General features: G+C 44.1%; 1 protein-coding gene across 2 annotated transcripts in view; it reads right to left on the bottom strand.

The window, feature by feature from the left end:
• The window catches only part of LOC121005957 (glutamine-rich protein 2-like), a 38,160-nt gene that overhangs the window by 20,447 nt on the left and 4,010 nt on the right, over positions 1–13,703 (bottom strand). For both annotated transcript variants that reach the window (XM_040438814.1, XM_040438815.1), the window contains exons 2-6: positions 8,976–9,080; positions 8,153–8,242; positions 5,303–5,365; positions 4,126–4,579; positions 3,719–3,801 (exon numbers count right to left, since the gene is read on the bottom strand). In XM_040438814.1, coding sequence (XP_040294748.1) covers positions 3,719–3,801; positions 4,126–4,579; positions 5,303–5,365; positions 8,153–8,242; positions 8,976–9,077 — 792 coding nt within the window. In that variant the 5' untranslated portion in view covers positions 9,078–9,080. The remainder of the gene's footprint in view (positions 1–3,718; positions 3,802–4,125; positions 4,580–5,302; positions 5,366–8,152; positions 8,243–8,975; positions 9,081–13,703) is intronic.

The raw sequence follows: 13,703 nt of genomic DNA, 5'->3' as shown, positions 1-13,703 counted from the left end.
TGCTGAATGCACAAGCGCACGGCGTCATTGGTTGCTATGACGCCGTGCGCTTCATGCCTCTGCCGCTGTACAGTAATACACTCGTATGATCTACAGTCATGTGAAAAAATTCGGACACCCTTTGAAAGCATGTGGTTTTTTGTAACATTTTTAATAAAAGGTTATTTCATCTCCGTTTCAACAATACAGAGAGATTAAAGTAATCCAACTAAACAAAGAAAACTGAAGAAAAGTCTTTTCAAGATCTTCTGTAAATGTCATTCTACAAAAATGCCTATTCTAACTGAGGAAAAAGATAGGACACCCTCACATGTATTCCCTCTTAAATTGGCTCAGATCTCACACAGGTATATCACACCAGGTGCACATAATTAGTAGATCGTTACTCTGCATGTTGAATGAGGCTTGCCCTATTTAAACCTCAGACATTTAGTTTGGTGTGCTCCTGACTGTTGAAGTGAGAGTGAGCACCATGGTGAGAGCAAAAGAGCTGTCAGAGGACTTCAGAAAAAAGATTGTAGCAGCCTATGAGTCTGGGAAGGGATTTAAAAAGATCTCAAAAGATTTTGAAATCAGCCATTCCACTGTCCGGAAGATAGTCTACAAGTGGAGGGCTTTCAAAATAACTGCCAACATGCCCAGGACTGGTCGCCCCAGCAAGTTCACCCCAAGAGCAGACCGCAAGATGCTAAAAGAGGTCTCCAAAAACCCTAAAGTGTCATCTCGAGAACTACAGCAGGCTCTGGCTACTGTTGATGTAGAAGTACATGCCTCTACAATCAGAAAGAGACTGTACAAGTTTAACTTGCATGGGAGGTGTGCAAGGAGGAAACCTTTGCTTTCCAAGAGAAACATCGAGGCCAGACTGACATTTGCCAGAGATAAAGTTGACAAAGACCAGGACTTCTGGAATAATGTTCTTTGGACAGATGAGTCCAAAATTGAATTATTTGGACACAACAGCAGAGGACATGTTTGGCGTAAACCAAACACAGCATTCCAAGAAAAGAACCTCATACCAACTGTGAAGCATGGAGGTGGAAGTGTCATGGTTTGGGGCTGCTTTGCTGCAGCAGGACCTGGTCAGCTCACCATCATAGAATCCACGATGAATTCTACTGTGTATCAGAAGGTGCTTGAAGAACATGTGAGACCATCAGTTAGAAAATTAAAGCTGAAGCGGAACTGGACCATGCAACATGACAATGACCCAAAACATACTAGTAAATCAACCAAAGATTGGCTGAAAAAGAAGAAATGGAGAGTCCTGGAATGGCCAAGTCAAAGTCCAGATTTGAATCCCATTGAGATGCTGTGGGGTGACTTGAAAAGGGCTGTACGTGCAAGAAACCCCTCAAACATCTCACAGCTGAAAAAGTTCTGCATTGAGGAGTGGGGTAAAATTTCCTCAGACCGATGTCGAAGACTGGTAGATGGCTACAAGAACCGTCTCACTGCAGTTATTTCAGCCAAAGGAGGTAACACTCGCTATTAGGGGCAAGGGTGTCCTATCTTTTTCCTCAGTTAGAATAGGCATTTTTGTAGAATGACATTTACAGAAGATCTTGAAAAGACTTTTCTTCAGTTTTCTTTGTTTAGTCGGATTACTTTAATCTCTCTGTATTGTTGAAACGGAGATGAAATAACCATTTATTAAAAATGTTACAAAAAACCACATGCTTTCAAAGGGTGTCCTAATTTTTTCACATGACTGTATATAAAAAAAATTAAAAAAAAGTTATGGCTCTGGGAAGGCAAGGAGTGAAAAACAAAAATGCAAAAAAGGAAAATCACCTGGTCCTGAAGGGGTTAAAGGCTATATTCAAGTGAAGGGGGCCCTGCACAGGCGGGTGACTGAGAGCGCTGCTGTGCAGGAAAACATAAGGGGACGCAGCCTAGGCCAGAGCTGTGTGTGGCCCCTTACACTCCCCGAGGTGGGACCTCCACCGATCACAAAACGATGGCATGTCCTCGAAAAATCCCACTACTTTATTAGATGGGAATAACCCTTTCCCATCCTATGATCCACCACACCTTGAGGACCAAATGAGAGAAGACGGTTGTGTGAAATCCAAATGGAACAAACCAGATCAGTCACTAAATACATTGAAATTCAATGGGTGATGGATCTGGTTTTTTAGGATCCTAAAAAAACGGATAAGTCACCATTGACATACGTTGTTTTTAGTGACTGATCCAGTTTGTTCCGTTTCTATGACCGGACACAAAACCGCAGCTTGCTGACGGAACTGAAGACATCCTGATGCATCCTGAACAGATTTCTTTCTATTCAGAATGCATTAGGACTAAATGGAACCCTTTTTTTCCGGCTTTGAGATCCTCTGCCGGATCTCAATACCGGAAAAGAACAATGCAAGTGGGAAACAGGCCTTAGTTCAGTAAAAGACAGAGATGTTAGATTTAAAGTTGCACCAAATTTATCAAACATTTTGCAACATTTGATGAATTTGGTGCAAATTACAGCAAAGCGGACTCCTGCAAAACGGACTTAAAAAATTCCCCTGATGTCTGTAAAGGCAATATAAGCAGATAGTTATGGGGTTCGCCAACGACCCTTGGGCTGTCTGTCCATATACAGTGCATTCAAAAAGTCTTCAAACCCTTTTCAAATTTTGGTATGTTGCGACCTTGTGCTAAAATAAAATAAAAATTCCCCTTCATTCTGCAGTTAATCTCCCTTGATTAAAAAGGATAAGAACATTTTCAAAATTTGGCAAATTTATTACTAAAATTTAACATGGACATAAGTATTCAGACCCTTTAGCTCTAGGGGCTTCCCATTTCTCTTGATCACCTTTGAGATGTTTCTACACTTTGACTGGAGTCACCTGTGGAGCTGTTTTTCAGCAGCTGGGACTGGTTAGGATTCAGGGAAAGCTGAATGGAGCAAAGTACAGAGATATATTCTTAATGAAAACCTGATCCAGAGAGCTCTGGACCTCAGACTGGATAGAAGGTTCACCTTCCAACAAGACATCGACCCTAAGCACACAGCCAAGACAACACAGGAGTGGCTTAGGGACAACTCTGTCAATGTCCTTGAGTGGTCCAGCCAGAGTCCAATTGATTGAACCTAATCGAACATGTCCACCGACGGTCCCCATCCAACCTGACAGAGCTTGAGAGGAATGGCAAAAAATCCCCAAATCCAGGTGTAGAACTTGTGGCATCATCCCCAAGAAGACTGGAGGCTGTAATCTCTGTCAAAGGGGCTTCAACTAAGTCCTGAGTAAAGGGGCTGAATACTTATGTCAATGCAAGTTTTTCATTTTTCCTTTTCAATAAATTATCAAAGATTTCTACCATTCTGTTATAACTTTCACATTATGGGATATTGAGTGCAGAATGATGGTCGGGGCGTGGGGGGGACTTGAATTTTATTTTATTTTTTTTAGCACAAGACCACAACATAGCAAAATGTGAAAAAGTGAAAGTCTGAAGACTTTCCGAATGCACTGTAAAATATGGGTATTGAACACATCACGTGCTGTTGCTGAGACAGGGGAAATTTTCTTGTATGTACATTATGATCAAGGAGTGAAATGCAGAGATTTCTGTTATTATAGAAAGAATACAGTTAAATTAGCAGCTGCTTTCCTGCTTGTGCTTCCCCGGGTACATCTGTAGTGCCTTATGTAAAAAAAAAAATGAAAAAACACCACGGTATTCGCATGTGTCAGACTATCTGCTCTCTCACCCTATCTTCTCTCAGGTCTTGCATCTCTTTATTCAGGCAGTTCAGTTTCTCCTGTAGGTCAGGTACAGTCTTAGCAAGGTCATCTAGAAGGAGGAAGGATGTCACTTGTATGCAAGCAGGGTATGATTACACAACCACAAGTCCTGCAAAACTTGGCCAAATATCACAGTGCTAAAAAATATGCCTGATATACTATACAAATATGGTGCCATAGATAGCTGTATGACTTGCTGCTATTTATGCCACGTGGTGGCCATCGAAGACATGACTAATGATAAGTTAGAATTATTAAATAATCTATCCCACATTCATTGGATAAATCACTTTGCTAACAGGCTTGTTTCTCTTGCACTTTGAGACCACTTCTTACATTGGATGTTTGCAGTAATGTGCTGGACAAGCATTACCTGAATTTATCTGCAAAAGTCCAAGTTCGGCGCGGTCGGCCTTGTCTCTCTCCAGTGCATCCACTCTCGTAGAAAGCATTGCATGCTCCGTAGATGTAGCTCCAGCCGGAAGAACAGGGGTCACTTCAAGCGACCCAGGAGCAAGCGTGGTATCCATGCTAGTCATAGAAGGGTTAATCCCAGTACTCTGGGCCATGGAGGACTCTAGGTAAGTTGGGTCCGTCTCATGCATCTGTCCTGGAGTGTCCTCCAATGTACCCGCTTTCACACCATGTGTTGTCCCCACAGGAAGGGCAGATTCTTCAGCCTGGCTGGATCCTTGAGTCTGAGACAGTGTAGTTTGAGAAGTGGTCAATGTGGTTCCATTAGAAATTGAGACCTCAGTAACTTGTGCAGGTCCAGACATAGGACTGATGATGTCACCAGGTGGTAAAGAATATGGCATCTGGGCATCCTAAGACATGAGGAAAGTTACAGAAGAATGAGACGATCATTGTATAATCTCTCAGTCCTGCCTCCACCTCATAGATTCGAGGTACAAAAAGGTCAAAGTACAACTTGTCCCAAAAAAAAAAAAAAAAGCCCTCATATGGCTACATGAACAAAAAAAATAAAAAAGTTATGGCTCTGGGAAGGCAAGGAGTGAAAAACAAAAATGCAAAAAAGGAAAATCACCTGGTCCTGAAGGGGTTAAAGGCTATATTCAAGTGAAGGGGGCCCTGCACAGGCGGGTAACTGAGAGCGCCGCTGTGCAGGAAAACATAAGGGGACGCAGCCTAGGCCAGAGCTGTGTGTGGCCCCTTACACTCCCCGAGGTAGGACCTCCACCGATCACAAAATGATGGCATGTCCTCGAAAAATCCCACTGCTTTATTAGATGGGAATAACCTTTTCTCATCCTATGATCCACCACACCTTGAGGACCAAATGAGAGAAGACGAAGACATGTTCCTGACTGAACAAACAGCATTTTACATCTGTCATGCCAATCTCAACTCATAAAAGAAGATCTAAGTAAATCCTCAAGTAAATACAGTTTATGTGGAGACGTATTGTAAATTGTCCTGCTTCTATTTTACACATGTGAATCATGAGTCTTTGGGGAAAATGAATGTGATATTTGGCAATACAACCTGTTACAGGGAGCGGGGGTCGTTCCCTCATCCACACTGGTTACCTGAATTTCCGGACGTCTTGCCAAAATCTCATACAATACTTCCAACTTGTCTTCTAGAATTTTCTACAGGAAGATATGAAGAAGAAAGAAATGTTTGAACACATAAAAGAAGTGATGTCCTACGTCCAGCAACATTACACTCAAATCCAATATGGAAAGTGCAGCCCAATCTGCAGGCAGCATGTTATAGAGCAGGAGGAGCTGAGCAGATTGATATATAGACATATAATAAAAACGTCAGTATAAGGGTCCATTCACACATCTGTATGTGTTTTGCGGATCCGCAAAACGCGGACACCGGCAATGTGCGTTCCACATTTTGCGGACCGCACATCGCCGGCACTATAATAGAATATGCCCAAACTTGTCTGCAATTGCCGACAAGAATAGGACATGTTCTATTTTTTTCGGGAACGGACGTGAGGACCCGGAAGGGAACCAGCCAGCATAACGTGCGGCCCCAAAGAAATGAATGGGTCCGCAATTCCGTTCCGCAAAATGCGACATGTGAATGGACCCTAACTTGTATATTATTCATTTATATCTCTGCTCTTTCCATGCTTAGGAGTCCAGTAGGCTGCCCTTGTATTCACACAGGTATAGCTGTCAATCAGTGAGTACAGAAACCCCCTAAGGGGGTGTGGGGGTAGACAGGGCACGTGCCCCAGGTCCTAAGTGCCAGAAGGCACTGACAAACCACTCTGCCTTCACCTGGGTATTTAGATAGTTCCCGTTCCGATTATAATGCTCTAATACAGGCATGCTCAACCTGCGGACTTCCAGCTGTTGTAAAACTACAACTCCCACAATGCCCTGCTGTAGCCTGATAGCTGTAGGCTGTTCGGGCATGCTGGGAGTTGTAGTTTTGCAACAGCTGGAAGGCCGCAGGTTAAGCATGCTTCCATAGACATCTCTGGTGAAGAACTCTCTTCAGACATGGCAGTCCCAAACAAGTCACAGCCAGGTGTTGGTTGAGGCAACAGGATCTCGGAACAATAGCTCTAGCATTGCCCGCTGGCTGGATACAACATCTCTCTCACAGACCAGGCAGCTACCCGTCAGTACCATGAAACCTGCCACATTGTCAGACCCTTTCACTTGTTTCACATTCTGTTATGTTGCGGCCTTGATTAGCCCAATCTGCACCCCATAATGAGAAAATGAAAACTGAAATTTAGACGTTTTGCAAATGTATTAAAAAGGGGAAACTAAAATTTAACATGGACATAAGCAGTAAGTTCAAATCCTTTGCTATGACAGTTAAAATTTAGCTCTGGGGGCCTCCCATTTCTCTTAAACATCTTTGAGATGTATCTACACCTTGATTGGAGCCACCTGTGGTAAATTCAGTTGATTGGACATATTTGGAAAGACATGGGTCTCACAGCTGACAATGCATATCAGAGCAAAAACCAAGCTATGAGGAGGAAAGAACTGCCTGTAGAGCTCAGACAGGATTGTGTGGGAGAAGGATACAAAAAAAATTCTGCTGCACTGAAAGTGGCCTCCATAATTCTTCAATGGAAGAGGTTTGGAACAACCATGACTCTTCCTATAGCTGGGCGCCCCACCAAACTTAGTAATTGAAGGAGAAGGCTCTTTCTTGGTAAGAGAGGTGACCAAGAACCCAATGGTCACTCTGGATGAGCTCTAAAGATCCTGTCTGCAGATGGAAGAAACTTCCAGAAGATTGACGATCACTGCAGCATTCCTCCAATCTGGGCTTTATGGTAGAGTTGCCAGAAAGAAGCCTCTCCCTAAAGACACACGAAAGGCCACCTGGATTTTGCAAAAAAGTACCTAAAGGACTCTCAGACTGTGAGAAACAAGATTCTCTAGTCTGATGAAACCAAGATTGAACTTTTTGGCCTCAATTCTAAGTGTCATTTTGGAGAAAACCAGGCACTCATCACCTGCCCAATACCATCCCTACAGTGAAGCATGGTGGTGGGAGCAACATGCTGTGTTTTTTAGACTAGACCAAAGGTTCACCTTCCAACAAGACAATGACCCTTTGCTCATGGCCAAGACAATATAGGAGTGGCTTAGGAACAACTCTGTAAATGTCCTTGAGCGGCCCAGCCAGAGCCCTGACTTGAACCCAATCGAACATCTCTGGAGAGACCTGAAAATGGCAGTAGACCAACAGTTCTCGTTCAACCTGACAGAGCTTGAGATGATCTGCAGAGAAGAATGGCAGAAAATCCCCAAATTCAGGTGTACAAACCCTGTGGCATCATCCCCAAAAAGACTGGAGGCTGTAATCGCTGCCAAAGGGGTGAGAAGAAGCAATGATTCATCTATGTGACAAAGAAGGGTGGGGATCTGGTAGAGGAGAAGCTAAAGCATGGTGTCTGTCAGTTTGGAGCTTGTAGATTAGGTGAAGTTGGGGAGGCATTTCTGCACACACCTTTCTTTGGATGTACCCATCCTGTACTTAATGACATAATCATCTAATGTTCTGGTTATTTTAACATAATACTGGTATACAGTATTTTCATTTTTGGCACATACTTTGACCATTAGACCCAGGAATCACCATGTTTGGCTGCAAAGGCCCAAGTAGAAAACAGCCCTGGTATAAGGCACTCCAGAAACAGACAGAACTATTGGTGATCCTGTGTGGTGTCTGCCAATTTGGGCATCTACTAATGAGTAGTGGCATCATGGCATTGGGTACAAGGCTCTTTTGGAAGGCCAACATCTCAGGTATCTCTCTGAGAAATTAGGAAGGTTTTTCCGCCATCACAAGAAATACAGTATAGAAGGTATAAATGAGTATGGCGTTCCTAAATAGTGCAAACCTTACAGTAGGTAAGCCAGTTAGATGTCTTTCACCTCTCTACTTACCAGACGAGCCTTCAACAGTTCGAGCTCTGTTTGTAAGCTTTCTATGTCTTTTTCTGTCTCTGTCTTCAGCTGCATCTGACTCAGGTTCCCCTAGGTACAGACATCAGAATAAACTGAACACATTTATCTATAGACATGAACCCCACAGAAACATCATCATTTTGAGTCCTACACAGTTTCTAAACCTTTTGTAGGAGAACTATCCCTTGGTGGGTATGAGAAACCAGCAAATGGTCTTGTTATCAGTTCTGCAGTATGATGGCTTTTCTGCTTCAGACCAATATAAATGACCTGCATGGATTGTAGCGAGGACAAAGGGAAGTGTCTCTGAGCTTTAATGATTTAAGGACCATCATCACTTCACAGCATGGCGTAAGAACAGGCTGAATTGGGTATGTTATAGTAGGTTATGGATCACTATGTTAGAGTTTTAGGTTATGTGTATTGATGAAAGGTTTATGCCCCTCCTCGCTTTACTGTTAGGCACCATGCACACGACCGTATGTATTTTGCAGACTCGAAACTGCGGATCCACGAAATACAGATACTGTCCGTGTTGCATTCACATTTATTGCGAGCACATTGACTTCAATAGGTCTGTGGTCCACATTTTGCGGCCAAGTATAGGATATGTCAATTCTGCAAAATACAGACCACGGACCCACTGAAGTCAATGAGTCCGCAAAAAAAAAATGCAGACAGCACACGGACCGCATCCATATTTTGCGTATGTGCGATTTGCTGGCCGCAAAACGGATACAGTCCTGTGCATTATACCTTAACTAATGTCTCCTCTGCAGTGCGGTTACTCTGTGCCACTTACCACCCCTGCAGTGTCGGGCAGTTTCTGGATCTGGTCTTGTACCCCCCGCTGTGACTCTTTCAGGGTGTTGATCTCCAGCATGAGGTCCTGCAGCACTGTCATAGCCTGAAATCACAAGAGGGAACATGGGGATGAGGGCAGAGACTACTCACACAGGGCAGCTGCACAATGGTTTCTGATGTGGAGCAAAAACCCAACTACAAAAGGCATGTATGTTTTCACTGCAATTTGCGGCGTTAGTGATGCTCATTAAATCCTTAGAATTGCTGGTTTTTTAAAAAATTTTGTGGTTTTCACCATGTGGCAAATACTGAGGCACAACAGCGTCATGAGAACACACCTTTAGATCACCTGAATGGAGCGACTCATTACTGATGCACTTGGATAGAATCTGGGTTAGCTATATACAATGCAACCGTATCCAGAGTATTTCCAGTCAATTTTATGTACTGATTGTGTTACTAAGGGGATGTGGAGGTAGGCAGGGCACGTGCCCCAGGTCCTAAGTGCCAGAAGGCACTGACAAACCACTCTGCCTTCACCTGGGTATTTAGATAGTTCCCATTCCGATTATAGTGCTCTAATGGGTTCATTGTTAGATTAGTAAATCAGTGTCCACACAGTGAAATAAATCTTCCCTGAAGACAATTTCCAGAAGGGCAAAAACAGCCTGACTGCTGCCCCCTGACACACCAGTGCCCTGCAGACTACCATAGTGATGGAGGGCACTGGAGATGGCACCTACTGGTCTGCACGGTCACTTCCAGGACCTGATCAGGGACCTGCTCCTCACCTTACACACGCCTTCCTCATTCACCTCCAGCCTGCTCTTCAGCTTCATCATCTGCCACATGTCCTCCACAGCGCTGCTGCCGCCCTGCTGGCCGGATGTGCTCCTTGCAATCAGATCTAATCCAGAGGGCAAGTTGTTCAGAACTTCCAGCTGTTTCTCTAGGTGCAGGATCCTGTCCTCCAGGACTCCCCCTGGTGGCGGTGGTGGGTACTGTCCGGTGCACCCAGGTAGCTGGACGCTAACATCCTGGATGTGTAAGTGCTTGATGATGGTGTGAAGGAGAGTGTGCAGAGCAGTGAAATTCACCGCCCCCACTTCTGGGGTCCCAATGGCCAAATTGGCCAAGTCAAGTAGACGGACTTTGTCCATGCTCACCCATCCATTTGCTGATCCGTCTGAGCTCTGACTAATCGGAACACCAGCCTCTGATAAGAACACTCATAGCTCACAGCACAGTTGCCTGGCAACCACCGCAATCAGAAGACCACGCCCACTAGTGACATCAGCAGCTGCTGAACCAACCTCAGCGCACTACTATCACACTCCCATATATTATCAGTGTATATAATCAGGAGGCTGATATTTTCTAGAAACTTGTACATATACTGTATATTTACATATAACTGTCACGGTCTTTGTTATGCGCCGTGACATTAGGCTTTGCTCCCCTTCTCCTGGTTCCTCCCCTGTCTGGTGCTGGAGGGGTTGACTTCCTGGCTGGGTGTGGCCACTTGGGTTTTATCACCTGTGGCTTCCAGGCTGGAGTCCGTTGTACTCCAGCCTTTGTTAGTGCTGGAGCTTTGCTCCTGTCCTGGGTGTTTTATCTGCCCAGTCCTTGAAGGCCACCTAGTGGGAAATCGATGTCTCTCCGATGTCATCTATGTCATCCCGTTGTCTACCTTCCCTTCACTACCCTTGCATATGTTTGGTCATGTTTATGTATGGGTGGTTGTTGTTTTGTGTAGTGGTTGTTACATGTCTGGTCTGTTGGTGTCTGTAGTCCTGCATGTTTGCTAGACATGTGTAACATCCCGGAGTATGTTACTAAACTCTTTCTCCCCGCTACATCCTGTTAAGTGTATGTATAATGTCATCCTGTGTAATTTATATCACTTTCTCAATAATGTGTATTATTCTCGGCCTGTTATATATAATTTGCTGTAATATTCATGTACACCAGCAATGTGTTCAGCAGGTCTTAATTCAGTTTAGTGTTTCTAGACTGGAATAGTACATTCCAGTCTAGCTCCCCCCTCTTTGAGCAGTAGTGGGCTGGCCCATGTCCTGTCTCATGGGGAGGAAGGAAAGTTCGAGTTAGTGTACCAGCCACCCCGGCTAGGGGAAGGCTGTGTTGGTAGGAGCTCCCAGTTACAGGGATCCCAACCCTGGAGCTAGCCTCGACTGAGGCCAAAGATCTCCATTCCCAGACTGAGCCATCAGCCTCAGTGCTGGTAGAAAGCAAGCAGCACCTCCAGTCCTCCAGGAAGAGCATTCCCTGTGAGCATAGCTGTGAGTACAGATCCAGAAACCAGGAGAAGCCAAATTCCTCCTCAGCTAGTCAAGCCCATATCAATCAGAAGATAGACAGAGCAGAAGACAGATACCTGCCATATTCTCCAGGCACATAGTATAGGAGCAGAAGAGATATTAATCCATGCCATACATTGCCAGAAACCTGCTGGGACCTAAGGCTAATGCTGTACCTCGTATGGATTCAAGCTGCAACCAGTAAAGACAAGTTGAACTTTATTACAAGTCTGGATCTCATTCATTACCACCAAGTTCCTCAATTACTCCTACTAACAACACTCAATTTATTGCAAGTGAGCCAGGATCCAGGAGTCCAGCCGTACCACGGTAGGAGACACCGTTGACACTACACAGAGACATTATCCCCACTCTGGCATTCCTCACCTGGTACGTGAGTTACAACATCTTAAAGGGCCCTGCAACAGTACCCTGCGCAAACTGCAATTGGCGTCACAAACAAACCATAGACTTTTATACACATATCCTGACCCACTGCATAACTGGCCACCGTACCACGGTCCTGCTCGTTGCACATGTTCCAGTAGTCATTGTTGCCCCAGCAGAAGTGCGTGTTGTTTCTGGGCTCTTACCTGCCGATTCAGTAGCTGTTCACTGCCTGTCCCTTTCCTTGCAGCTAGGCCGGTGAGACTCCTGTTCATCCGTTTCTTGGAAGAACAGGTCATCTCACCCCTGCTCCTATTTCAGGGATTATCAGGGCAACTCAGGGTCCGAGGTTCCTGGGTATGAGCCGTCCTACCTCCTGGGTCCACTCATATGGTTAGGAGTCAGGGCAAGGATTAAGAAAGTTCTAGGAGGTGACCCGCTCCCTTATCCCAGCTTCCTGGCCTAGTTGCTATCCCGTCTGCTCCTCATTGTACGTTGGGGGGTTACCCCCACATCCCACCGTGACAATAACCCTTATTGACCAGACCTGATACTTTTTTTTAATTTTCTGCACGTGGTGGATTAACGGCCCTAACCTTTTAATTTGTTGGGCTAACAAAGTAAATTTTGTACTATTTTTATTGATAGTTTTTTTAGAGGTTTTTTCTTTTTCAACTGGGAAAAACAAAATCTTTTTTGCGGGGCAAGTTGTACTTTTCTAAAGCCACCATTTAATATGGCATACAATGTAGGGTGGAATTGGGGAAAAAACTAAATTCCTCCTTCATTTTACGAGTTTTGTTCCCATGACGTTCCCTTTGCTGCAAAACTGACCAGCGTCCTTTATTCTCTGGGTCAGTATGATTACAACGATATCACATATGTATAGGTTTTTTATGTCTAAATAGTGTAAAAAATATTTTTTTTTACATCACCATATTCTAACCCCCCTTACCTTTTTTACAGTTATATCTACTGAGCTGTTGGGGGCTAATTTTTTGCAGGACAATCTGTAGTCGTCATTGATACATTTTTGAAGCGTGTGTGACTATCACATTTTATAAAAAAAATTGTGTAAGAGAAGCGATGAAAAAATTGCAAATTGGCCATTTTGACCCTTTTTTCTATTACTCCATTCACCATATTGAAAAAATATGTTTATATTTTAATAGTACGGACGTTTTCAGACACAGTGATGCACATGATTTTTATATGTTTTGTTATGTATTTACTTTTTTATTCTACGGAAAGGGGGGTGATTTAAACTTTTATATTTAATTTTTTATATATTTTTTACGTTTCTTTATGGTTTTGAAGTAAGTATTTGAGCCTACAAACCCTTTTTTTTATTTTGAACCGAAGACCCATGATTTGAGGAGAATTGCTCATTTCTTATGTTGGCCTTCCACCTGCTGGCCAAAATAAGAATTGCAGCTTCAATACCCGACGGGATGGGCAGTGGAAGTAAAGACCCGGAAGGCCGAGTATGTGACACCTTAGCACGTGCACAAGTACTACAGGCTAACATAGTCCTCAACACACTTACGCAACCTCGGCTACCAGAATCTACGAGATATGAGATCAACAGTGGATCTGCTCCCAGGGTGTCCTGCGAGAACAGTACAGTGATGTTTCTAGAACACCTTGTGACGTAATTCAGATGGAAAAAACAACTTCCCCGGAGAAGAATCTGATGTAACTCCCTGAGCCTCCAACACCTCTGCCTCCAGGTCGGGATATAGGGCGGATATAACTACCCCTTAGGACATTATCGGACCAGGATCTTCCGAATCACCTTTCCCAGGAAAGCTACGCGACAAAGCATCAGCCTTGACATTCTTAACCCCAGGGCGATAGGGGACAATGAAATTAAATCTGGTAAAAAAACAGCGACCATCTGGCCTGTCTTGGGTTCAGTTGTTTCGCCGACTCCAAGTAAGCCAGATTTTTTTGATTAGTAAGCACAGTAATAGGATGAATTGCTCCTTCCAACCAATGGCGCCATTCTTCAAAAGCCAACT

This window comes from Bufo bufo, chromosome 6, assembly GCF_905171765.1.
Source record: "Bufo bufo chromosome 6, aBufBuf1.1, whole genome shotgun sequence".
Lineage (NCBI taxonomy): Eukaryota > Metazoa > Chordata > Amphibia > Anura > Bufonidae > Bufo > Bufo bufo.
Note: the sequence above shows the minus strand (reverse complement) of the source record. Positions and strands in the feature narration are given on the sequence as shown.